This window comes from Adiantum capillus-veneris, chromosome 9 (genome assembly GCF_014529385.1).
Source record: "Adiantum capillus-veneris isolate H3 chromosome 9, ASM1452938v2, whole genome shotgun sequence".
In the NCBI taxonomy this organism is placed as follows: domain Eukaryota; kingdom Viridiplantae; phylum Streptophyta; class Polypodiopsida; order Polypodiales; family Pteridaceae; genus Adiantum; species Adiantum capillus-veneris.
The window spans coordinates 136,428,079-136,453,337 of NC_140939.1; the positions used below are offsets into that span (position 1 = coordinate 136,428,079).

Genomic DNA, 25,259 nt, shown 5'->3' on the forward strand with positions numbered 1-25,259 from the left:
CCTAAAAGCCAAAATAAATAATGGGACCACATTGGGCAATTCACTTGAGATGCCAAAACCCTCTCTGCAGCTCATAGTGGACATCAATAGTCAAACCAAGTCGATGAAGAAGCTACCATGGACACCCCAAAAGTGGTAATCAACTGAATATACCTCGGTTTTGCTACCCTCAACTGTGTACCTGAGAATAATGCCATCTTGAACATCGGTCACCATTTTAGGAAATTTGAATTGTAGCCCACATCCAAGAATCCCCATTCATTAACTGTGAACACATCACATCCAAAATATAATACTCCAAGGTAATGAACCGCGGAACACATCTTGTCCATGATCCGACCTACAACAATGGATTCGTGCACTCATCCATAGTGTTTAAGATACGTCTGATTGATTCCCTGCCAAATGCATGTGCCTTGAACTCCGACCTACGGATTCAAACACCGATAACTTGAACTCCAACACCAGGGTCCAAATTAATTATATGGAGCACTTTTTGCCCCTCTCTGCCACTCACAAGCCTCTCTCTGGTTGAAGTTGGTGGTGGCATTGGTCTCCATGTGACTAGAAGGCGAGAGTCCGTGCCAATGTAGACTCCACTACACCAGCAACCGCTTTGCTGTCCTTCCCAAAGTCACTATCATTGCTTTCCTCCCGATGCTTGCTTTTACCTTTGTCCTTTGTAGACTCTGTCATTGCTCTTAGATATGCAATCCTTAGCCAAATCACCACGCTTTCCACAATTGTAACAACGGTTCTTGGTCCTCTTTTTGCAATCCGAAGCACCAAGTGCTTCGCCACCTGTCTCAGAAATCTGAATTTTGCCTTCAGTTATCATTCATAGGCTATGGCGTGCCCTTCTTGGAGTAAAACAACTCCAAGGCAATCACCACAAGCGTCACATTGGACCTCAAATGGCTTTGAGAGATCCGGCAGTGTAAGCACAAGTTGAGAGATAAGCTTTTCGAAAGCATTTTCTCCTTTGCAGACCATGTATACCTAACGTTTTTCTTTGTTAGGTCATGTAATGGTTGTAATGGTCCCGCGATGTGTGAGAACTTCTCTATGAAGCGTCTATAGTATGCACACATACCTATAAAGCTTCTTAGTTCATGTAGATTCCTTGGATTAGGCCATCCTTTTATTACCTCTACCTTTCATGGATCCATTTGGATGCCATCTTGAGAGATAATGTGACCTATATACTGAATCTCTTGTAAGAAAAACTCACTTTTCCTTTGATTAATATAAAGTTTATTCTCTCGTAAGACTTAAAATATTACCTGGAGATGTTGCTTGTGTTCGTCTAGTGAATTAAAGTAGATGATAATATCATCAAAGAACACTCCAGTAAAGGTTCGGTGAGGCCTGAATAGCTTCTCCATCAAGCGGTTAAAATGTGGCTGGTGCATTGGTCACGGCTTCCTCCTCAATGAGAAAAGAGTTGAGACCATCAAATTCCAGCTTTTCCTTCGTGACTTGTAGCCGAAGTGTCCTAGACCCTAATCATACGCCTCAGGTAACTTCGTGAGACCAAAGCAGCTAGCTAAGTACTCTCTCTCTCTCTCTCTCTCTCTCTCTCTCTCTCTCTCTCTCTCTCTCTCTCTCTCTCTCTCTCTCTCACGCACTCTCACATGGTATCAATCGCCAGTTGAGTCCAAGGCGCATCATCCGCATCAAGTTTTCCTCCCAAGCGCTGGATCAGCCAGCATTTCTGCAAAATCTGCCATAGTTTTTTTGCATTAGCCAGGCAAGCGAAGTAAAATGGAGCTTTTCATCGTGGTGAAACCTTCTCAACCTGCGTTTTTGCAAGAACCTACATATCTGCTGGTCTCTCACCTAGCATTGGCCTTCTCAGGCTCTTTCCTCGCCGGAAAACCCCTTCCTTCCTCCCATGTGTTTTCCCTTGGGAGCATCTGCGTTTTTTGGGAGCTGCTGCGTTTTCAGCAAAGGGGGACAGCGCTAGCGTTTTTTCTCTGTTTTCAGCCCTCCGACAGCTGTGCACACAGAGATAAACCCTCCCTACACTCCCTGCACCGCTCCGGATCTTGCCGGGAGCGTATGAGCATGCTGAAACTCGCTGGACATAAGCGTTTTCATCACCTTGCAGTTGCGTTTTTGGGTGGACAGCAGCCACATGGTTTGTGTTTTTAACACAGGATGAAGTTACCTCCTGCCAGGACACCATCCGATGGTGGTCCCTGCGGTCTTTCAGTGACTACTGCAGTACACGATATCTTCGACATCGGCTTGATCATCTACGGGCATACGATCCTTGGGAGATTCATTCATTCCAGCCATCATTCAGCAGTTGCGCACTCCATAGGGGGTTGTGACTTGTGGTTTGCTTTGGACACACCTATGCATTCATCAGAGGATCCAAAGAAGACACCACCATCTTGAGAGGACAGACACTTACTACTTGACCTCGACACGTTAGATCACTTGCTTACACGGAAGCATCTACATAGACTTAGGGAGAGGATTTTGGATCTCTTCTTGGACAAGTTCATTGCTTGGATATACATACTGGAGTGGGACTTCAGTGCTTTGAACTCTCTTGGAGAGTTTACCTGCGAGATGCGGAAGATCAGGCATCATCACGCGACTACATCCGGAGTCACTCGGAGCTTGGCTTGGATGGTAGTGCGGTTGCTCTTCTACACTCTTGATCATTTGGATTGCTACCTTCAGAGTTGCTTACACTCACCCTTGGTAACCTTACAGCAGACTTATCCCCCGACCTGGGCAGTAGGCCACTCCCAGCTCATTCACATTGAGAGCCACACCGAGCTGCGGTTTGGTGGCGTTGTTGGCGCGGATTCTGTTTTGGTTGACACCGGAGGAGTGGAGGTAGGAGATATAGGCAAGACGGCGCAGAAAGATTGGTCTGTCCTTTCTTCTTCTCAGAGATTATTCACAGCGCATATTGCTCAGTCTGGCTTCCCTTCTACATACAAGATGATTACGGTGCAGACACCTTGGTATTACCACACCACTTCTCAGAGGCCCTTCACGGCACAGATTGTTGATTGAGTCTGGCTTTCCCCTCATCTTGGATTACCCTACCTACTAACAGGACACCATCCGGTGGTGGTCCGTGACTCCATGCGGTCTATCCGTGACAACTGCGCTTATGGTAGCTTCTACAGTGCGGACTGTTTAGTTTGGCTTTCCTTGATACGGAGGAGTTTATGGCGCAGATTGCTATATCTGGCCTTCCTGGAGTTTTACACAGCTTAGCCACCTGGCCACCCTGGGTTACAGGTTCATGCATTGACAGGCGTCCGTCCATTCTCATGACGGTTCCTGGGCTTCCCCATTTTCTCCAGACGGTTTGACTATGGACACCACAGATCCTATTGGACATGACACTTACAAGTCTATTGGCACTTCTCTCACGACAAGGAGTTGTTTTCACACTCAGTTCAGGACCTTCATGCAGTATCTTCACCCTGTATTAGCGAAGTACAATAGTTTGCTACACTGCTCGTGACGGCACTTTACCATGGAGATCTCTCGGAGGTCGTGACACCTCAGACTACTACTACACTCATGGAGTATCCTTCAGTGGACATCGCAGCAGACATCTTCATCATTTGCTTCACAACTTCGGCTTCATGCGGTTTGTTTAGCATCCGATGCTCAGAGGGGGTGTTAGATTTACACCTCTCCTGCATCACTCAGGTCTAGGGCATACATGTACAGCAAGTATGTCTGGCCGCCTGTCTTTTGTTCGAGCGCCCTACATATATTTTTTCATGTTGGTCGTGGCACGTTGGTCGTGGGATTTTTTATCTGCATTACCCTACCTCCCCTTGGGCACCTATATATGGGGCCAGGGAGTACCCACTTCCATAGATCACAGACATTGTACTCGTCTCATGCTCTGGTAGTCAGTGGGGGGCTGATCGCCCCCTCTTCCCTACACCAACAGTGTCTACTCTCTCTCTCTCTCTCTCTCTCTCTCTCTCTCTCTCTCTCTCTCTCTCTCTCTCTCTCTCTCTCTCTCTCTCTCTCTCTCTCTCTCTCTCTCTCTCTCTCTCATGCTTCTGCACACACGCACTCTCACAACTGCTCGCATCGTAGAATCCCGATCAAACATTCTGACGAGCTTATCATTGGCAGTCTTCAAAGTCTAAATGGCTGGAGAAATGTCCATTGTAAGAGATTCCGCAATGGCGACATTGCCTTCGCATTAGCCGCATCCCAATCGACACACGATTTGAGATATTTGTCATCTTGAAGGTGAGTGTACCTATTGTTGGAATCGCTCCTAGGACGAGGCTACGAGCCGTCGACAAGATCCATAAGCCTCTCCGTGAGAACCAGAGTCGCATGATCAAATTCCAATAAGTGTAGTTATTGTCGTTCAATTTATCGTTGGCGCTCGAGCAAGGGGAGGCCATGTTGAAGTTGCAAGATCTAGTAATTTGAGAAGCCTTCTCGCACTCCAAGGGTGGCCGCACTAATCCCAAGCTGCAAAATAAACCACCAAGTCTTTCCAATTCCAAAGCCAATCCACTCCGCAGCTATTCCCAAGTGGCTCTGCAAAATCTGCTATCCCTCTCTTAAGCTCTTAACTCCACCTCTTCGTCTCCCAAGCCGCACGTCAACGCACCTTGGAGAACCTGGTCAAACCTTCCAAAGGCGATGAAAAGAATGCCTTTGGTGACCCCTGACAATTGCCAAGCCTTCCAACACGGTAGTGTCGTAATGTGCAAAAGAAAGCAAGGTCGGGGCGAGGGGACGGGGAGTGGGTGACAACGTTTTAAAACGCTGGTCGCTCAAGAGAGAGAAGTGTCGTTACCGCTGCCAGCCAATGAAGGAGGGGCCGCCCACGCGGTGGACAGTGAGCGTTTCAAAACGCTAGCCAAAACGCAGGGGGGTATTAAAATTGCCGTCGCTGCCTAGGTGCCCATGAAGGAGGAGCCGCCGGCGCCATGGAAAAGGAGCGTCTCAAAACGCTAGCACGTAGGAATCCCGATGCCGCACAGCGGTAGCGTTTTAGAACGCTGGAGGTAAAGTGAGGTAAAGTGGTGGTGGGGTTGGACGCCGACTGCCTGCAGTGTTTTAGAATGATAGGGGCAGAGGGTTGCTGACGGGGGGCAATCTTTACGAGCCTTCTCCTCTCTACGGTGCAGCTCCATCTCACCAAGGTTCTTCACCAACATGGCTCTGATACCATGTCAAAGTCGACAATGCGGAAGCGTAGAGACCAAGGAGAGTGAGCACGAGAGAGAGAGAGAGAGAGAGAGAGAGAGAGAGAGAGAGAGAGAGAGAGAGAGAGTCTCTCTTGAACCAATCAACCTTGGCAATGAGTAATTGAATGTGTAATACAATGGAGGCAAGGGGTTGCATATATAGCAACCTCCGTAAATTGCCGTACCAAGATTTAGACAAATAAGTAAAATAAATACCTAAAAGCCAAAATAAATAATGGGACCACATTCGGCAGTTCACTTTGAGATGCCAAAAATCTAACACTTTTGAACCTGATGTTTTTGGGGCTCTGCTTTTGGGTATCCCTTGTAAGTTTATAAGAGCCCCCGGGGCCTCACTCTGCAGAGCATCTGGACGCGAAGTCTGAGAGCAGAGGACCCTCGAGACTTGTACTTTCTTGTGAGCACTAATAAAGAAATACCAAAAGGGGTGCAAGTCTTTGGGGCCAGTGCTTCTGAGCACGGAACTCCGTTGTGCTCTCTCTCTCTCTCTCTCTCTCTCTCTCTCTCTCTCTCTCAAAGTTCAATGATTTTGAAGTTTTTGTTCGTGTGTTGCTATTGATTTTTCGCTTGGAGTGTCCAAGCCTGTAAAACATCAGCCCTATCCTCGCCACAAAAGGCCCGTCAGTTGCTCTTCGAGATCCTGGTGTTCATGAGAAGACCCATCATTGCCTCTAGCTATCGTTCTCAATTAGCATTTCTATTTAACGCCCGATACTTTCTAATGATCTCTCTCCCTTTAGTCTCTCCCTCTAGCTATCTGTCACAAGTCTGTGGCAACTAACTTTACTTGTTGATTTCTTTTTGGGGGAATTTTATTTGACTTGTTTTAAGGCACCCCTTTGGAAATGCCAATGCCCGAGTTGCATGGTGTGAGGCGGACAGTGAGAGTCTAAGCCGGACCGCCAGTGAGAACTAAAGTTGGACAACGGATTAAGGTTAGCCACGGTGGGGCTACGAGTGTAAATCACCTGATAGCTGGCCGACATTGCATTTTTCGATGTGGTTCCAATGGTGATTGATGGTCAGACGACTCGTGTGAGTGCCACGGAAGCATCTCCTAAAATTTAGGGAACTGTTGTTTTGGACCTGAAAATGTGTTCGCGTCATTAGCTCTAGAATGACAAAGGGAACATTTTATTGCTCTGCTGTCAAGTCAACTGACACACCAGTTGAGATATTTTTAGCCAAGTTGGCCAAAGTCGGAAACTGGGCGAGGTGTCACTATGTGAGCAATTCTGCCACTCTGGGAGAGATGGGGCGAGCCTACAAGAGAAAGGGGGCGCAATTTTCAGCAGCAAGGCGGATTGCAATTCAGCGTGCTGCAGATTCTCGCCAGGTTTTGTAAAGTGTCCGTATGCATCGGGGAAGTCATCTATTGCGTGGGGATATTGACTGTAAAGCGTCCTAGTACAGTTATGCTGCCGAGATCGGGCCAGAACAGATGGAATTCAGCCCGGATTATGCGGGACAGCTTGTAGGAAATCATAGGTTTTATTCCCTCTGTTAAAGAATAAAGAATAAAGAAAGGGGCGCCAACCTTTGGGGCCTACAGGTGTCACTGTCTGCTTGGGAGCATTCTAGCTTCCTGGCCGTGCTTTTGTTGAAGTATAATTCCAGTCTCAGTTACAGGTTCCTTTTAAGTCATTGCTTTGTGTCGTAAAGTCAAGTGTTAAAGAATCGGGTGAAAGAAGTGTTAAAGAATCAGGTGAAAGCCTACATCCACCGCCCCACAAACCGGTTTCATGGTTCCGTCGCCGGGACAAGATCACTTTTTCCTTAAGAAGTGACCTTGGTTGGTTTGCGGCGAAGACACAAAGCACATGAAGTTGGAATTACACTATGGCTGACTGGACAGACAATGCTAGAGAAGAGGGTTCCTCTTCCCAGGGTAGACAGGCTATTCCTTTACAGCAGGAAAATGGCGAGAGTTCACGACCACCACTGTCTACGCCTTTTGTTCGTGTGAATGCACAGCGAGAACAGGTTCAAGGGTTCATGACTGGACACTTTGAAGAGGATGCGTTCCCGACACAGTTAGTTGTTGCTGTGAATGTCTTCACTCAATTGGTGCAGAATCCCAGGTTTATGGACTATCTGCAAGCACCATCAAAGTCACAGCATGCAAGGGAATGCCCTCAGCGTACAAAGCTCGTTAAGGCTCAATCCCAGGTCCCCCATGCGACTCAGCAGGATAGGGAGCACTCGCATGTTGCGGAGTCAAGGGCTCCAAAACAGGTTCCTCCCGTACGTGAACAGGTGGCTAGAACACCTATTCCACAGGTTATGCCAATTCAGCCCACCACCTTTCAGAGCCCGCATGCTGTCTTGAATGGACAGAGAACTGGTTACCAGGCAATGCACCCAATTTTTCCACCACCCACAGTACATCCTGGGTATTTCGGGGGTGGATCGGTGTTCCAAAGTATGGCTGGTTATGCGCCTGCAATTCAACCGTACATGCCAGGAACAATGTTTGGGGGTATTATGCAAGGCATCATACCAAACCCCATGTATGGTAGTATTGGCATGCAGCAGGGTTTTCGGTGCAACCAGTGCCAGTTTGGGGTGCCACTGTTACAAGACGGGCACCACGTGCCAATAGAAAAGAACAGAATGAACAGACTTTTAACGCTTCAATAACAACTGAACTGAAAGAGAGAGACGACACCCGACACGGAGTGGCGGAATTCCACCCCAGAGAGTATTGGCCCCAAACCTTGGCGCCCCTTTCGGTATTTCTTTATATTGCATCAACACAGTTCAAGCCGGTAGTCCAGACTCTGCACCTTCTCCAAGAAGCATGCCAGAGAATGAGCCCTAAACTCATATTTAAAGGCCCTTGGCCTAAAAAGCAATTACAATGAAAAGCCTTCAAACTCAAAAGCATCTGGTCCAAAAGCAAAGCCAAAAAGCTGCCAACATAAATCACGCAAATCCGTACAATTGCCACGTCATCAGCCAACGCAAAACGCGGAAATCCGTACAACCTACCACGTCATCATGCCATCGCAATTTTCGAAAATCTGCCACGTCATCAATTTTTTTTGCGTGTGTACGGGTTGAAACCGGCCTGTACTTTCAAAAAGGGCAGTAGACTTTAAACTTAAACCTTATTTGCTTTCACCCATTTAATTTGTCGCCCACTTTACCTGTACTTTCAAGACACAACAAAGGGGAGAGGGATACAGGCTGCTAGATGGCACCTGTATGAGTAGACCGACACCAGATTGGCCCCTAACTTAGGGGCCCCTTTCGGTATTTCTTTATTGTTTAAAAGAGGGAATAAACGCTATGGTTCCCTACAAGCTGCCCCACATAAACTTGGCTGAATTTCAACTATTCCGACCCGATTTTGGTAACATAACTGTACTAGGACCCTTCACAGTCAGTATTCCCACGCATTGAATGACTTTCCCGACGCATACGGGCACTTTGCAAAACCTGGCAAGAATCTGCAGCACGCTGAATTCTCTGTTTTCAGCCCCGAAAATGCGCCAGATCACCTATACAACGGTCCCCTCGCATCCCCGAACCTCCTGGGGGTATTAGGGACCGTTTAGGGCCAAAACCCTAAACCTGCAAAAATACACAGCAGGCTGTAATTTACTGTTTCGGGCTCCGTTTCGCGTGCCGGTCGCATCCCTAGCAAGTCCCCGCACCTGTAGGGCTACTTGCCCTTTGAATCAGACGAGATTTCTGGCGTGAAACCTCTCTGAATTCACCTGTACCTGCGGGGGATTCGCCGCTAGCTAATCCAGTACCTGTGCAAGAGGCTCTTGCCTCGGCAATCGCGCATGAACCCACACAACTGTACATTGGTCAATTGAAAAGCCCACTAGAGGGGCATAACATACTGCCATAGAGGAGAGAGAGGACAGTGCGTAGCGTGCAGGGCATCACTCCTGGCACCGCACTGTACATAGGAGGGAAAGGAAGCACTCCATAGCTCTTAACCTGTGACAAAACTGAAAAATGAGCCTTCCTCCTCCTAAATTCAGCGCCACTTCTTGTTGCATGAGGAAAGTGCACCAGAAGGTGCCACTTGGCACATTTACAAGCATTTTCCCGTTTCGGGGTTGCCGCCTAAAAATCTCCCAACCGGTTGCCCATTTGACTTCACGACAGAGTAAGAAAATGTTCCCCTTGTCATTCCAGAGGTAATGACGCAAACACATTTTTAGGTCCCAAAATAGCAGTTCCCTAAAATTTTAGGAGATGCTGCCATTGTATCTTTCTAGGTCATCTGACCCCCTTTGTACACTGCAGCCACACCAAGAACTGAAATGTAGCCTCTGTAGCAAAGGATTCCACTTTGGCTAGTCAATGACCCCACTTTGGCTAACCATAGTCTTTGTCCAACCTTAGTGCTCTCTTGCCCTCAGGCTTGGACTCCCTCTGGACAGTTCCACACTAGCTATGCAATGCAGGGCAGTTAGATTTCCCGAGGGGTGTTTCCAAAAAGTGAAAGTAAATAAATAATAAGAAAGATGTCACAAGGCGGGCACCACGTGCCAATAGAAAAGAACAGACTGAACAACTTTAAGCACTTCAAATAACAACTGAACTAAAATGGAGAGAGACGACACGCGACACGGAGTGGCGGAATTCCACCCCAGAGAGTATTGGCCCCAAACCTTGGCGCCCCTTTCAGTATTTCTTTATATTGCATCAACACAGTACAAGCCGGTACTCCAGACTCTGCACCTTCGTACTGAAGCATGCCAAAGAATGAGCCCTAGCCTCATATTTAAAGGCCCTTGGCCTGAAAAGCAGTTATAGTAAAAAGCCTTTAAAACTCAAAAGCTTCTGGTTCAACAGCAAAGCCAAAAAGCTGCCAGTACAATTTACGGAAATCCGTATAGCCTGCCACGTCATCAGCCAGCGCAAAACGCGGAAATCCGTACAGCCTGCCACATCATCATATCAACGCAATTTTCAGAATTTGTCTATTGCCTTAGGGTTAGGGTTAGGGTTTTCAAAATTAGGGTTTGCAACAATTAGGGTTTTTGGCAAAAATTAGGGTTAGGGTTTTTTTGCACTCGGGCAACCACGTCATCACTCTGTGACACTTCTTCTGTTGCTTGTTCTTCTTAGGGTTTAGGCCCCTCGGCCGGTAGCTCCGTTCTTCAATAGGTCGACACGTCAACAATTTGTTACATCTCCCCTTCTTGAAAGAGAGTAATCGTCCGCGATTACAGCATATCTGCACAACTCAAGTTGGTTCAAAAATTTCCGAGGGTCATTCCGAGGGACAATCAATTTGCTCTTTTTATTAAGGAGTTAGCTTCTCCTTTCTACCCTTTTGATCAAGGAGTTAGCTGCTCCTATCGACTGTTTTGATCAAGGAGTTAGCTTCTCCTTTTGTCCAGATCGGAACTCTTGATATTCCGGCGTAGTAAAATTAGCGATCACACCCAAACCGTACTGATCTTCCACGGGTGTCTTGATGCACTGAAATTACATACCCAGGCAATCTCATCCAATTAGGAATATTCAGTGGTTGGCATATCACAATGCAACACAAATGCTCACATATGCATGTTACAAGACATAGAAACATAAAGCCGCCGATGAACACTCCTCCCGCATAACCTAACAAGGTCCGGGCCGGGAGATATTCAACGACTCCCTCATCACTCCTCCCGCATAACCTAAAAAGGTCCGGGCCGGGAGATATAGAGGCCTTTTACAACCAAACGCCCCCCAGACCGCAGCCTGCGTCGTTTGGAGGTGCTGAGAGTAACCACTGCTCAGACTTCTTAATACTCCTCCCGCATAACCATCAAGGTCCGGGCCGGGAGTCACAACAACAATTATTTTACAAGCATACAACCAAACGCTCCCCAGGCATCGGCTTGCGTCGTTCGGAGGTTTTCAAACATACAACGAAACGCTCCCCAGGCATCAGCCTGCGTCGTTCCGAGGTTCAAACAATACCAAAACAGTATTTCTCACTTCTCCACCCGAGAGTAAAATCACCAATCATTGAAACCAGTATCAAACCAGAGTCAAACAATTCAAATCGACACCAAAACAGGTTCAAAACAGATACCATCGATTTCAAACAAATTCCAAACAGGATCACCAAACGAGATCAAACAGAACTCAAACTTAAAAAGCAATCTCGACATCAGCCGAGCTCGAAAAGTTGACTGACTTTCCATCTTGAAACCTGCACCAAAAATTAGGGTTAGGTTTCTTCCATAAGGTCGTAGCCGAGGACAATATGGTCTATCAGCTCTTGGACAAACAGTGTTTCTTTGGCGGCGATGGTAGTCCCAAGATAGCAATCGCCTGAATCTCCAAGGTTATCTGATCGTGAAGAGACATCTACTGAGGGATTTCAAGGAATTTCAAGATATAATCTGCTAGGGTTTCCATGGCAAGCATTTCAGGATACCCCACTCTGCCAGAAGTTGCACTCCGAAGGAAGATGTCAGAAACCATATAACTTCGGGCAAAAAATTTCTTGAAAGCTTGCCAAGTACTTGGAGTATGTTGCTTGGTAGCTGTAGACATCAACATCTACATGGCACTGCTTCTGAAAAACAGTGACTTGAAACGAATCTGGATCCTTCTCTTGCAAGTGATCTTAATTGGCTTATGCCCTGTAAAACACTGCGGTGAAGACGGGAGCGCGCCCGATGCGCGATGAAGTAAGGGTGGGAGTGGCTAATAAGTCCGGGTTGGAGGGCGAAGATACCCCGAATCAAATTCCAATAGCTCTGTCTGCTCTTTTGTAGGACCGGTATGCTTTCAGAAAAGCACACGCCTAATGCTCCAATACCACTATCACAAGGCGGGCACCACGTGCCAATAGAAAAGAACAAATTGAACAACTTTAAGCACTTCAAATAACAACTGAACTGAAATGGAGAGAGAGACGACACGCAACACGGAGTGGCGGAATTCCACCCCAGAGTGTATTGGCCCCAAACCTTGGCACCCCTTTCGGTATTTCTTTATATTGCATCAACACAGTACAAGCCGGTACTCCAGACTCTGCACCTTCGTACTGAAGCATGCCGAAGAATGAGCCCTAGCCTCATATTTAAAGGCCCTTGGCCTGAAAAGCAGTTATAGTAAAAAGCCTTTAAAACTCAAAAGCTTCTGGTTCAAAAGCAAAGCCAAAAAGCTGCCAGCACAATTTAAGGAAATTCGTATAGCCTGCCACATCATCAACCAACGCAAAACGCGGAAATCCGTACATCCTCCCACGTCATCATGTCAGCGCAATTTTCAGAATTTGTCTATTGCCTTAGGGTTAGGGTTAGGGTTTCTGGCAGAAATTAGGGTTTGCTGGTTTTAGGGTTAGGGTTTTCAGAATTAGGGTTTGCAGCAATTAGGGTTTCTGGCAGAAATTAGGGTTAGGGTCTTTTTGCACTCGGGCAACCACATCATCACTTTGTGACACTTCTTCTGTTGCTTGTTCTTCTTAGGGTTTAGGCCCCCCAGCCGGTAGCTCCGTTCTTCAATAGGTCGACACGTCAGCAGTTTGTTACAAAAGAAATCAACAAAAAGGATAGATAGTAGTCACACGTTGGTGACACGGGTCCTGCTTTATTTTAATCCTTTATGTCACTTGGGGCCCCATCAGACGGGGTCTCCATAAGTTGGTAGGACTTCTTCTTCTATTACTTGTTCTTCTTAGGGTTTAGGCCCCTCGGCCGGCATCTGTAAGTTGGCTCCATTCTTGAGGCTTTGACACGTCAGCAGTTTGTTACATCTCCCCTTCTTGAAAGAGAGTAATTGTCCATGATTACAGCATATCTGCAAAACAACTCAAGTTAGCTCAAAAATTTCCAAGGGACATTCCGAGGGACAATCAATTTGCTCTTTTTATTAAGAGTTAGCTTCTCCTTTCTGCTCTTTTGTTCAAAAAGTTAGCTTCTCCTTTCGGCTCTTTTGATCAAGAGTTAGCTTCTCCTTTCAGCTCTTTTGATGAAGGAGTCTCCTTTCGTCCAGATCGGAACTCTTGATATGCCAGCGTAGTAAAATTAGCCATCACACCCAGATCGTACTTATCTTCCACGGGTGTCTTGATGCACTAAAAAATTACATACCCAGGCAATCTCATCCAATCAGGAATATTCAGTAGCTTGCACATCACAATGCAACACAAATGCTTATATATGCATGTTACAAGACATAGAAACATAAAGCCGCCGATGAACACTCCTCCCGCATAACCTACCAAGGTCCGGGTCGGGAGATACTCAACGACTCCCTCATCACTCCTCCCGCATAACCTAAAAAGGTCCGGGCCGGGAGATATAGAGGCCTTTTACAACCAAACGCGGCCCAGACCGCAGCCTGCGTCGTTTGGAGGTGCTGAGAGTAACCACTGCTCAAGACTTCTTAATACTCCTCCCGCATAACCATCCATGTCCGGGCCGAGAGTCACAACAACAATTACTTTACAAGCATACAACCAAATGCTCCCCAGGCATCAGCCTGCGTCGTTCCGAGGTTCAAACAATACCAAAACAGTATTTCTCACTTCTCCACCCGGGAGTAAAATCACCAATCAATGAAACCAGTATTAAAACCAGAGTCAAGCATTTCAAATCGGCACCAAAACAGGTTCAAAACAGATACCATCCATTTCAAACAAATTTCAAACAGCATCACCAAACAAGTTCTTAAACATATTTCAAACTTAAAAAGCAATCTTGACATCAGTCGAGCTCGAAAAGTCGGCTGACTTTCCATCCTAGAACCTGCACCAAAAATTAGGGTTAGGTTCATCCCGTAAGGTCGTAGCCGAGCACAACATGGTCCATCAGCTCTTGGACAGACAGTGTTTCTTTGGCGGCGATGGTAGTCCCAAGATAGCAATCGCATTGAACCTCCAAGGTTATCAACTCGAGAAGAGACATCTATTTAGAGATGTCGAGAAATTTCAAGATATAATCTGCTAGGTTTTCCATGGCAAGCATTTCAGGATACCCCACTCTGCCACAAGTTGCACTCGGAAGGAAGTTGTCAGAAACCATATAACTTCGGGTAAATTTTTTTTCTTGAAAGCTTGCCAAGTACTTGGAGTATGTTGCTTGGTAGCTGTAGACATCAACATCTGCATGGCACTGCTTCTGAGAAAAAACAGTGACTTGAAACAAATCTGGATCCTTCTCTTGTAAGTGATCTTAATTGGCTTATGCCCTGTAAGACATGAGTGGTGAAGACGGGAGCGCGCCCGATGCACGATGAAGTAAGGGTGGGAGTGGCTGATAGGTCCGGGTTGGACGCCGAAGATACCTCAGATACCTCAAACAAAATTCCAAAAGCTCTCTCTGCTCTTTTGTGGGACCGGTATGCTTTCAGAAAAGCACACGCCTGATGCTCTGATACCACTGTCACAAGACGGGCACCACGTGCCAATAGAAAAGAACAGAATGAACAGACTTTTAACGCTTCAATAACAACTGAATTGAAAGAGAGAAACGACACGCGACATGGAGTGGCGGAATTCCACCCCAGAGAGTATTGGCCCCAAACCTTGGCACCCCTTTCGGTATTTCTTTATATTGCATCAACACAGTACAAGCCGGTACTCCAGACTCTGCACTTTCTCTAGGAAGCATGCCAGAGAATGAGCCCTAACCTCATATTTAAAGACCCTTGGCCTAAAAAGCAATTACAGTGAAAAGCCTTCAAACTCAAAAGCATCTAGTCCAAAAGCAAAGCCAAAAAGCTACCAGCGTAAATCACAGAAATCCCTACAGCTGCCACGTCATCAGCCCGCGCAAAACACGAAAATCCGTACAGCTTGCCATGTCATCATGCCATCGCAATTTTCGAAAATCTGCCACATCATCTTTTTTTTTTGCGCGTGTGCAGGTCCTGCTTTATTTTAATCCTTTATGTCACTTAAGGCCCCATCGGACGGGGTCCCCGTAAGTTGGTAGGACTTCTTCTTCAGTTACTTGTTCTTCTTAGGGTTTAGGCCCCTCGGCCGACATTTGTAAGTTGGCTCCATTATTTAGGCTTTGACACGTCAGCAGTTTGTTACAGCCACAAGGTCATTTTGGCATGGCTGGTTATCGCACTCTGACGCAAAATGTGAATGGACAAGATGTGCCGATCATGCCTACTACAGTGCCCATGTTGCAGACTATTCCTTATGACAACTTGGGGACACTGGAAAAGCCGAAAGCTTACAAAGAAGGTGGTGCAACTGTGAAGTTCAGCACCTTTAGTGGCTTCGAGGATAAAGCAAAGGCTCTCACTTTCCTCCAACAATTTGATACAGCTTATGCAGGAGGAAGTTTTACAGAGGCCTCTAAAGTAAGAAAAGCTCACTTTCTTTAAGGACAATGCGCTTACATGGTGGACGACATTGTTAATGCAAGGACAGGCACCCGCCACTTGGGTTTACTTCAAGAAAATGTTTGCATCTGCTTGGCTGTCAAATGAATTTGAAGCCGACGTCGTGACAGATTGGCACCAGCTTACTTTGGCTACATCCAAGAGCTTGCTGGAGTACAATAGGAGGTTTTGTAAAGCGTTACTCTCAGTGACCTCCTACAAATTTGTGCCATTGACAGAGCAGATAGAGAAGTACTGTTGTGGGCTGCCTAAAGGGCTTCGCGATTACTATACCAAGAATAGAGTGGCTACCCTCACTCAACTTAAGGAAGTTGCTAACACTGGTCTTGCCTTGTTGAAAGGAAAAGACAGTGGGCTCCCGAGCAACGAGAAAGGAGGGCAGCAAAAGAAAACTTCAGCAAAGCAGCACTTTACGAAAGCGGCTTCTGAAGCGTCCCAGGGGCCAGCGAAGTTTGATAAAGGCAAGGGTTCAGCCGAGACTTCTAGAGCGCAGGCAAAGAAGCAGAAAAGGAAGCCTTTAATGCGTAAGACGCCCGAGGAAAAGAAGGTCTTGATGGCTGAAAACAAGTGCTTTATATGCCAGTAGACTGATCATTTTGCAACCAACTGTCCACAAAAGAAAAGGCCAGCTGACTCAGATGACAAAGAGGGCAGGAAAGGAAAGAAGCCTACGCCCTCGAAAGGGTTAGTGCCAGACATGTTGACCGACAAGCCTAGTACATATGCCAGTGAGTTATGCAGAGCGTGGGGTAAAGTTAGAGACCAGATGGCACTAATCTTCTTTGATCCAAGTGCCAAAGAAAACTTTATCACGCCAGAATTAGCTATGAAACTGGGCATCAGAGCTGAAGAGATGGGGTACACCACAGAGGCAGGATTGGCATGTCCTGGCCACTCAGTGCGTCACTCCCATTATTGGAAATTTGCGTCTACATATTCAATCGTATGTGGACACAAAAGAGTTTTACATTATGCCGCTGGAACGATGTGATGCCTTGTTGGGGATCCCGTGGATGTTCCGAGTGCATGGAGTCTTCAATGCCTACAACAAAAAGATCACTGTACAGCATAGGGACAAAAACTCACATCTTGGATGTAAAGCTAAAAGGAGAGTCAATCCCTATTGTATCTGCTTCTGCTATCACTTCTGTAATAAAGAATCATCTTTCTGCGTACTTGGTTTTTGCACGTGATGTTTCAGATAGTTGTCAGTCAAATCGATCTGTGTTAAATAAAGACAGGTTAGCATTTTTGCAAAAGTTTAATGGCTGTTTTTCTGATTCATTACCGTCTGAACTACCGCCGGAGAGGCCCGAGGATCATGCGATTGATTTGGTGCCAGGTTGTAGCCCACCAAATAGGCCACCGTATAGGGTTAGTGAGGCGCAGCGGAAAGAGATTATGAACCAAGTGGAGGAGCTCTTAGAGAAAGGGCTGATTCAGCCTAGCTCGTCACCCTATTGCTCTCCAGTGCTCTTAGTACAGAAAAAGGATGGCTCGTGGCGCATGTGTATTGACTACCATGCACTGAATAAGAATACCATCAAGAATAGGTTTCCTATTCCAAGGATTGATGATATTCTTGACCGCCCAGAGGGTCCAGCGATTTTCAGCAGGATCGACCTTAAAAGTGGGTACCATCAAATTCGAATTAGGCCTAATGATGTGCACAAGACTGCGGTTAGAACAACATTTGGTCTCTACGAGTTCTTAGTGATGCCATTTGGTCTTATGAATTCTCCTACTACGTTCAATAGGATGATGGATAGGATCTTCCGTCCATATCAGAACTTTGTTGGCACATTCTTTGATGACATGATAGTCTACTCGAAGAATGAAGAGGAGCATAGGCATCACTTGACCATTGTGTTCAAAGAGTTGCGCAGGAACAGATTGCTCATCAATGGCAAGAAAAGCGAGTTCTTCTAGGAAGAGATCCACTTTCTCGGACACATTGTGTCGAAGGATGGTGTCGAATGGATCCTGCGAAGGTGGAAGCAATCAAGACATGGCCAGCTTTAAGGACTGTGCACGATGTCCATAGCTTCTTAGGGCTATGTTCTTACTACAGAAGATTCATTCGCAACTTTGCAGAGATTGCTTCACCTTTACATGCTTTGCAAAAGAAAGAGGTCACTCTCAAATGGACCCAAAAAGAGATTTCAACTTTTAACCTCTTAAAGGAAAAGATGACTTCAAATCCAGTCATTGTTTTGCCAGATCTCAGGAAGTCATTTGTGGTCCTATTGAACGCCCAGTGTGATGCTTGTGGCAGTAGCATTGGTGCAGTGCTAATGCAAGATGGCAGGGTAGTAGCCTATGAGAGCAGAATCTTGCAAGGGCCAGAGATGACCATGTAGGTCTATGAAAAAGAGTTACTGGCTGTGATTCATGCGCTCTTAAGTTGGAAACACTACCTGCTAGGTGCTGATTTTGTTGTCCAAACGGATCATCAGACCTTGCGATACTTTCTGACACAGTCAAAGCTATCGGAAAAGCATATGTGATGGGCAAACATTCTTTCCATGTTTCACTTCCAGATTGTGCATGTGGAAGGCAAGAAGAATGTTGTGGCTGATGCGTTATCAAGAAAGCCACAAATTTCAGCTATGTCAATTCCTTATCATCATGAGCTTGATGACATGAAGGAACAGTATGCGAATGACGAAGATTTGGCACGAATCTTCGAACAATTACACGAAGGACGTCATGAGCACTACCTCCTCAGAGATGGTTTTAAGATGATGCATGGCCAACTCTGTGTCACTAGGCCATTGCGACATAAGGTTGTGGTAGGGAGTCATTTCCGACCGTATGCGGGGCATCGTGGTATAGATGCTACAGTGAAAGCAGTTCAGACATTCTTTTATTGGCCTACCTTGAGGAGAGATGTGGATGCCTTTGTGCGAGCATGCATGATTTGCCAAAAGGTCAAGTTTGACAGGCAAAAGGCACCAGGGCTGTTACAGTCATTACCGATTCCAGATAAACCATGGGAAAGCATAGCTATGGATTTTATCTATGATCTTCCAAAAACACAGATAGGGAATGATGGAATCTGGATCATTATTTGCAGATTCAGCAAGCAAGCTCATTTCATTCCTGTTAGAAAGAAGATAAAACCAGATCAGATGACACGTCTCTTTATGTGCAATGTCTTTAAGTACCATGGTATGCCACAGTCAATTGTCAGTGATCGTGACCCACAATGACAAGTCTATTCTGGAGAGGCATATTTGAGAATATCTACGCTTAAGTTCTCATCGTCGTTTCACCCACAGACAGATGAGCAGTAAGAAGAGGCAAATTCTACTGTCTTGGATCTGCTTAAGTGGTATGTGTCAGAGCACAAGGCGAAGTGGGAGTAGTATTTGCCGTTGGTTATGCCTACAATAATACAGTGCATTCTTCAACAGGCAAAGCACCTTTTGAAATTGTCGAAGGTCATGTGAAAGTTCCTCCCATTTTGCATACCAAGGAAAAGATCTTTCAGGCAGATCGATATGTACAAAATATAGATGAAATGTACCAGAAGATAAAGCATGCCCTTGAAAGGACACAAGCAAAGCAAAAGAAAGTTGTTGATCTCCACCGTCGTGAATTGCTGTTTTCACTTGGTGATTGGATATTTATGCGGTTTGTAAAGGCACGCTTAAAGAAGCGAAAAGGTAAAGAAAGTCTCTTTACAAAGCTTAGTATGCGTTACTATGGGCCTTTTCAAGTAACAGAGAAGATCCGTGACGTCAATTATAGGCTGAAATTGCCTGAGAATTGGAAGATTCACAATGCTTTTCACGTGAGTCTTCTAAGACCATTTATTGGTGGTGTGCCAGAGGATATGCCAGTTGAAGAGCATCCAGAAGTTAAAGAGCTTGATGAAATTTTGGTCCCAAAACAGATCATGGAACACAAGGAAAGAAAAGTCAAAGGCAAGGTTACAAGGCGATATTTGGTGAAATTTAAGAACTATCCACCTATGGATGCAAAGTGGATGGAAGAGAGTGAACTATTAGAATCACCAAATGTATTGCAGCTCTACCTTGAAGCCTTTGGTTTACCACCTACATATTCTCCAACTCAAGTAGAGCAAAGGTCAAAAGGAAAGAGACCTGCGCTAGAGGGGGGTGATCCAGGAGCTAGCACTTCTCATGTATCTATGGATTTAGTGCAATAGAAGTGTACCCTGCTTGGCAATTGTCCTTGGGGAATAAAAGTTTTCTCCAAAAGTTTGTTCAGTGCTATAGAAGTAAGTATGTATTGTCAAATGTCAAGAGTACAATAATTGCTTCTAATGAATACATGTTGACGCATTTTTAAACTGCTGTTTATTATACTTGAAAGGATTCGAAGTGTACTAAAGGTTATGGACTCTATTAAAGCCAGTGGCACAATGTGAAAGCTATCCACTATGTCAATGGAATAGTCTCACAGGTAGATCATACATGAGTTAACAAGTGTTGAATACACAAGAGTGTTAACTATGAGCATGTATGTCTCGTACCATGTCGACCAGGTGTGTACACATGAAAAGGTTGACAGCCGTGATACGGTGTCCAGGAAGTGTTGTACACACTAATGGATTGATATTCATGCAAACAAGGACGTTCGCGATTTCAAAAGGGGGGTATGTCACGAGTTTGTGGCAACTAACTTTACTTGTTGATTTCTTTTTGGGGGAATTTTATTTGACTTGTTTTAAGGCACCCCTCTGGAAATGCCAATGCCCGAGTTGCATGGTGTGAAGCGGACAGTGAGAGTCTAGGCCAGACGGCCAATGAGCACTAAAGTTGGACAAATAGATTAAGGTTAGCCACGGTGGGGCTACGAGTGTAAATCACCTGATAGCTGGCCAACATTGCATTTTTCGATGTGGTTCTAGTGGTGATTAATGGTCAGACGACCCGTGTGAGTGCCCTAGAAGCATCTCCTAAAATTTAGGGAACTGCTATTTTGGACTTGAAAATGTGTTCGCGTCATTAGCTCTAGAATGACAATAGGAACATTTTATTGCTTTGCTGTCAAGTCAACTAACACACCAGTTGAGATATTTTAGCCAAGTTGGCCAAAGTCGGAAACTGGACGAGGTGTCACTCTGTGAGCAATTTTGCGACTCTGGGAGAGATGGGGCGAGCCTACAAGAGAAAGGGGGCGCATTTTTCAGCAGCAAGGCGGATTGCAACAGGTACAAGAGCTATGGAGTGCTTGCTTACCCTCTTATGTAGAGTGCGGTGCCACGAGTGCTTGCTTACCCTCTTATGTACAGTGCAGTGCCAGGAGTGATGCCTTGCACGCTACACACTGCTCTCTCTCTCCCCTACGAGCAATTATGTTATGCCCCTTAAGTGGGCTTCTCATTTGACCAACGTACAGTTGTGTGGGTTCATGCGGGACTACCGAGGCAGGAGCCTCTTGCACATGTACTGAATTAGCTAGTGGCTAATCCCCTGCAGGTACAAGTGAATTCAGAGAGGTTTCACGTGAGAAATCTCGTCAGATTCAAAGGGCAAGTAGCCCTACAAGTGCAAGAGCTCGAGGACTTGCTACAGATGCGACCGGCACGCGAAACGGAGCCCGAAACAGGGAATTACAGCCTGCTGTGTATTTTTGCAGGTTTAGGGTTTCGGCCCTAAACGGTCCCTAATACCCCCAGGAGGTTTGGGGACGCGAGGGGACCACTGTAGAGGTGATCTGTCGCATTTTCGGGGCAGAAAACAGAGAATTCAGCGTGTTGCAGATTCTCGCCAGGTTTTGCAAAGTGTCCATATGCGACGGGGAAGTCATTTATTGCGTGGAGATACTGATTGTGAAGCGTCCTAGTACAATTATGCTGCCGAAATCGGCCAGAATAGATGGAATTCAACGCAGATTATGCGGGACAGCTTGTAGGAAATCACAAGTTTTATTCCCTCGGTTAAAGAATAAAGAAATACCGAAAGGGGCGCCAACCTTTGGGGCCTACAGGTGTCACTGTCTGCTTGGGAGCATTCTAGCTTCCTAGCCGTGCTTTTGTTTTGAAGTGTAATTCCAGTCTCAGTTACAAGTTCCTTTTAAGTCATTGCTTTGTGTCGTAAAGTCAAGTGTTAAAGAATCGGGTGAAAGCCAACGTCCACCGCCCCACGGGCCGGTTTCAATATCCGAAGGTGGTCCCTTGCTAGACTTCAGACTGGCTCATGTGACATTCGAACCAACGTCGACATTTGAGTATTTACTGGCTAGTCCATTCTGGATACGGAGTCTAGGACCTGCTTGGGATGGCCCATTCTCATGTCATGCTAGCTTTTCATATTTGATGCTTTTTGGCCTTGGGCCCTTAAGTATGAGCCTTGGGGGGCCTCTCTAACACTATAGCGTGCAAACTGCGGAGGAGATGCTCCCCGACTGTTGTACTTTGTAAATCATCAATAAAGAAAGAAATATCGAAAGAGGTACCAGTCTTTGGGGCCAATGTATCTGGAAGTGGAGCTCCAACGCTTCATGTCGACTCTCCTTTTCTCTCCCTCTCTATTTTCAAGTTCAGTTATTGTAGTTTCTGTTCGTATGTTGCTATTGATTTCTCACTGGGTGTGCAAGCTTGTTACAGTGGTATTAGAGCTCAAACAATTCAGCTCTTCTCTTTCCCGTAGGCGCACCCCTTGGCGGCCTTGCGCTCACACCAATGTTGCTTTTTTTCACCTCACGTCGATTGGCCGGCCGCTAAGTACACGGTCTGCTCTCAATGAGTGAAAAGAGAAACAAGGAAGGCTGGACAAGCTCTTCTTTCTTGGGTTTCCTGTCATTCTTCAAAAACACGATTAGGAATCGACACGCCCAAGTGGACTTGGGTTACGTGCGACTGCAACAAGCAAAAAAAATTATGTGGTTCTTTTCTTGAGTGATACAGAACACTGTCAAAGCTCTGATATCAATGTAAGGTGCAACGGAAGTGAATGTTGAACTTTGCTCAAGATGAGTGCTCCGAACTGTGCTCAAGGATTCCTTTTACTTACAGAAGGGAGAGCCTTCCATTCCTTTAATGAGAGAGTGCAAATGATCACAAACAAAGTGATAAACACTATGAATGAAGGTGCTGAGATTGAGAGATAGAGAGAGAAGAATACGACACCAAAATGTTGTGAAAACCTCCTCAAAAGGCCCCACTCTCTATGGTGAGAGCGGTCTACGATTGATTACACAAATCTCTACAATAAATGGACTTGCCGACGATGAGGACGGAGACAAGACGGACTGAAAACTGAAAACGCTAAGAGTTGAAATCTTCAAATTTTGTGATTTACTCTTGTCCATTTAAGGATGGAAGTTCCAATTCCCGCTTCGTGTGACTCTTGTTCATCCTGTATGCAGCAGTTCAGGTGCATGTTCCAGTGCATGTGTTGAAGTTTTCTTTGACAAGCACAAGGGGATATTTTAATCTTCAGAACCTCTTCTTGTTTGATCATCCAACTTTCCTCGATGCGGTTTACAGGTTAACTGCCTGTAGTAAGAGCATAATCCCAAAAAGCTACAAACATCATGTCCATTTTTCAATGTAGGCCAATCTCAAATAGCCACCACTTTAGTTAAATCCATGCTAACATTCTTGGATAAAACAATGTGCCCCAAAAAGTGTATCTCTGACAGAAAGAACTTACTCTCTTCTTTCCATTCATCAATAATCTGTATTCACGCACTGCCTTGAACACTTGTAACAAATGCTCTCAACGTTCTGCTTCGGATTTGGAGAAAACAAAAATGTGCCCACAAACTGTCTATGTTCATATCCATCATGCTACTGAACATTGCAACGGCATTTGTGAGACCAAAAGGAATCACCAAATACTCGTACAATCTTAGTGCATCAAAAGTTCTAAAAGGATGGATAGTGATCCTAGTGCATCAATCTTTCTATATTAGATGAGATGACTAAACTGATTGCTCACATCTCAGAGTGCAATGTAAACCATGTGGTGTGTGCACGTGCATCCTTTGTGAATGTACTTTCTTGTGGGGGATGGTCATTGGCGTGTCCGCATGGAATTGCTATCTTCTGAAAATTTGGTGCAGGTGTAATCAAGAATGATTAGTCTGAGGAGTGGTATGTAATAAGATGATGAAATGGCATGACTGGACTGGACTATTGAGGAGAGCTTGGAAGGATGAACTAGATGTGTTCTTATGAATGAGAGAGTGAGTATGTGTACTTGTACACAAGTAAGGCAATTCGCTCCATCTACTTCTTCGAGAATCTTCCAAAAGTTTTAAATAAGGCACGGTTTACTTACATCCAGAGGCAGAGCGTCCATATCAGCACGAAGAGCAACAACAGGGCCTTTGCCAGAGCCAATGGTGGCGACGATGCCAGTGGTAGCGAAGGGCCATTTGTAAGGGATGCCCAACTTCTGCAATTCGTCCCTTATGAGCTGGCTGGTCTCAAACTCTTCGAAACAGAGCTCTGGATGTTCATGGATTCTGCGTCGGACAGACTTGAGCCAGGCCACAGTTTCTGGCTCGTGGATCGATGAAAGAAGCTCCTTAGCAAAGGAGGCTTCAGAGTTGTCGACTAAAGCTGAGCAGGTCTCTGATGCATGCGACGATGGCAGAAGAAGGAGAAGGGCGTGCAAGCCCAACAGCGTTATTGCGCGATTGTCCATGTCTCAAAGTGAGGGGAGTGTCGAGCTCCGATCGGTAGGGTAGAACCCCGAACTTAAGGCCACCTAAGAGAGGGAGCCTAGATCTCCGATCTCCAAGCTCGATTATAACCAGTCAGTAGTTCATTTGATTCACTTCGTCGAGAGCTTTACGAAAAAATTGATCTCAACTTTTTTGATGATCAGAGCCAAAAGTTATAAATCCATATATGCATTCCTGTGTAACAAAAATGGGTGTGAAAAAGAAGACACACCAACCCCAAAAGAAAGACATGGGTGCCAACAAGGGTTAAAGTCATCCATTGCCCAATGAAAAGGTTGCATTTCAAAAAAGATGAACGTTGAGCATTCTTTTGAATTGCACAAAGTTGGTTCAGCTTTGTTTTATTATTGGGGGTGTCATTGTCCCTTCTTTGGGGGGTGGTTTTTTATTGGCCCTTTTACCCTAGGGGTTTCGTATGAGCCAACGTTGCGCTTTCTTAAGAGCCGAGTCGCGCCTTGGAGGAGTGGGATATCTATACTTCTATACTATCTATACTATTTCTTTATGGAGCTTAAAATTTTGTCGAGTTGTGAGCATTGTCACGTGTCGTTAACTTGGGAGTCTAATCGAACGTGTGGGCAGACCTCTGGGTGGAATATATTCGCAAATAGCAGGCCGCAGCCACCTTCCCTTCGCGTGAAGAGCTGTGGGTTTTGCCAGATATATCACAGTCGTGTGTGTGTGTGTGTGTGTGTGAGAGAGAGAGAGTCGTGTGTGTGTGTGAGTGAGAGAGAGAGAGAGAGAGAGAGAGAGAGAGAGATTTTTGTCTCAGCAAGAACACTTCAGCTAATGTTCAAGCCCATCTTGCGAGCGAGGATATTCGCATGATGCAAGGGGGGCACAATTTTTGGATCCATGGAGGGGCCATCGTGCGACTCTCTCTCTCTCTCTCTCTCCCCGTTGTGCTCTCAAAATGGAGAGCAAGCATGCTCCAAAACGTATAGAGTGTTGGTCGCCCCCGCCCCAGTCAGCATCCAAGGCTACAAAAATTATGTCCTATGTCGTTGGCAACAATCGGTGTGTGTGTGTGTGTGTGTG

The 25,259-nt window shown here is 45.8% G+C and overlaps 1 protein-coding gene across 2 annotated transcripts in view; it reads right to left on the bottom strand.

Annotated features, from left to right (window-relative positions):
• LOC147451229 (IAA-amino acid hydrolase ILR1-like 3) overlaps positions 1-24,311 on the bottom strand; it is a 39,726-nt gene extending 15,415 nt beyond the window's left edge. The window contains exon 1 of one of the 2 annotated variants that reach the window (XM_086520190.1): positions 23,813-24,311. In XM_086520190.1, coding sequence (XP_086376316.1) covers positions 23,813-24,181 — 369 coding nt within the window. In that variant the 5' untranslated portion in view covers positions 24,182-24,311. The remainder of the gene's footprint in view (positions 1-23,812) is intronic. The other variant, XM_086520191.1, reaches the window with a different exon arrangement.
• Positions 24,312-25,259: the final 948 nt, after the last annotated feature.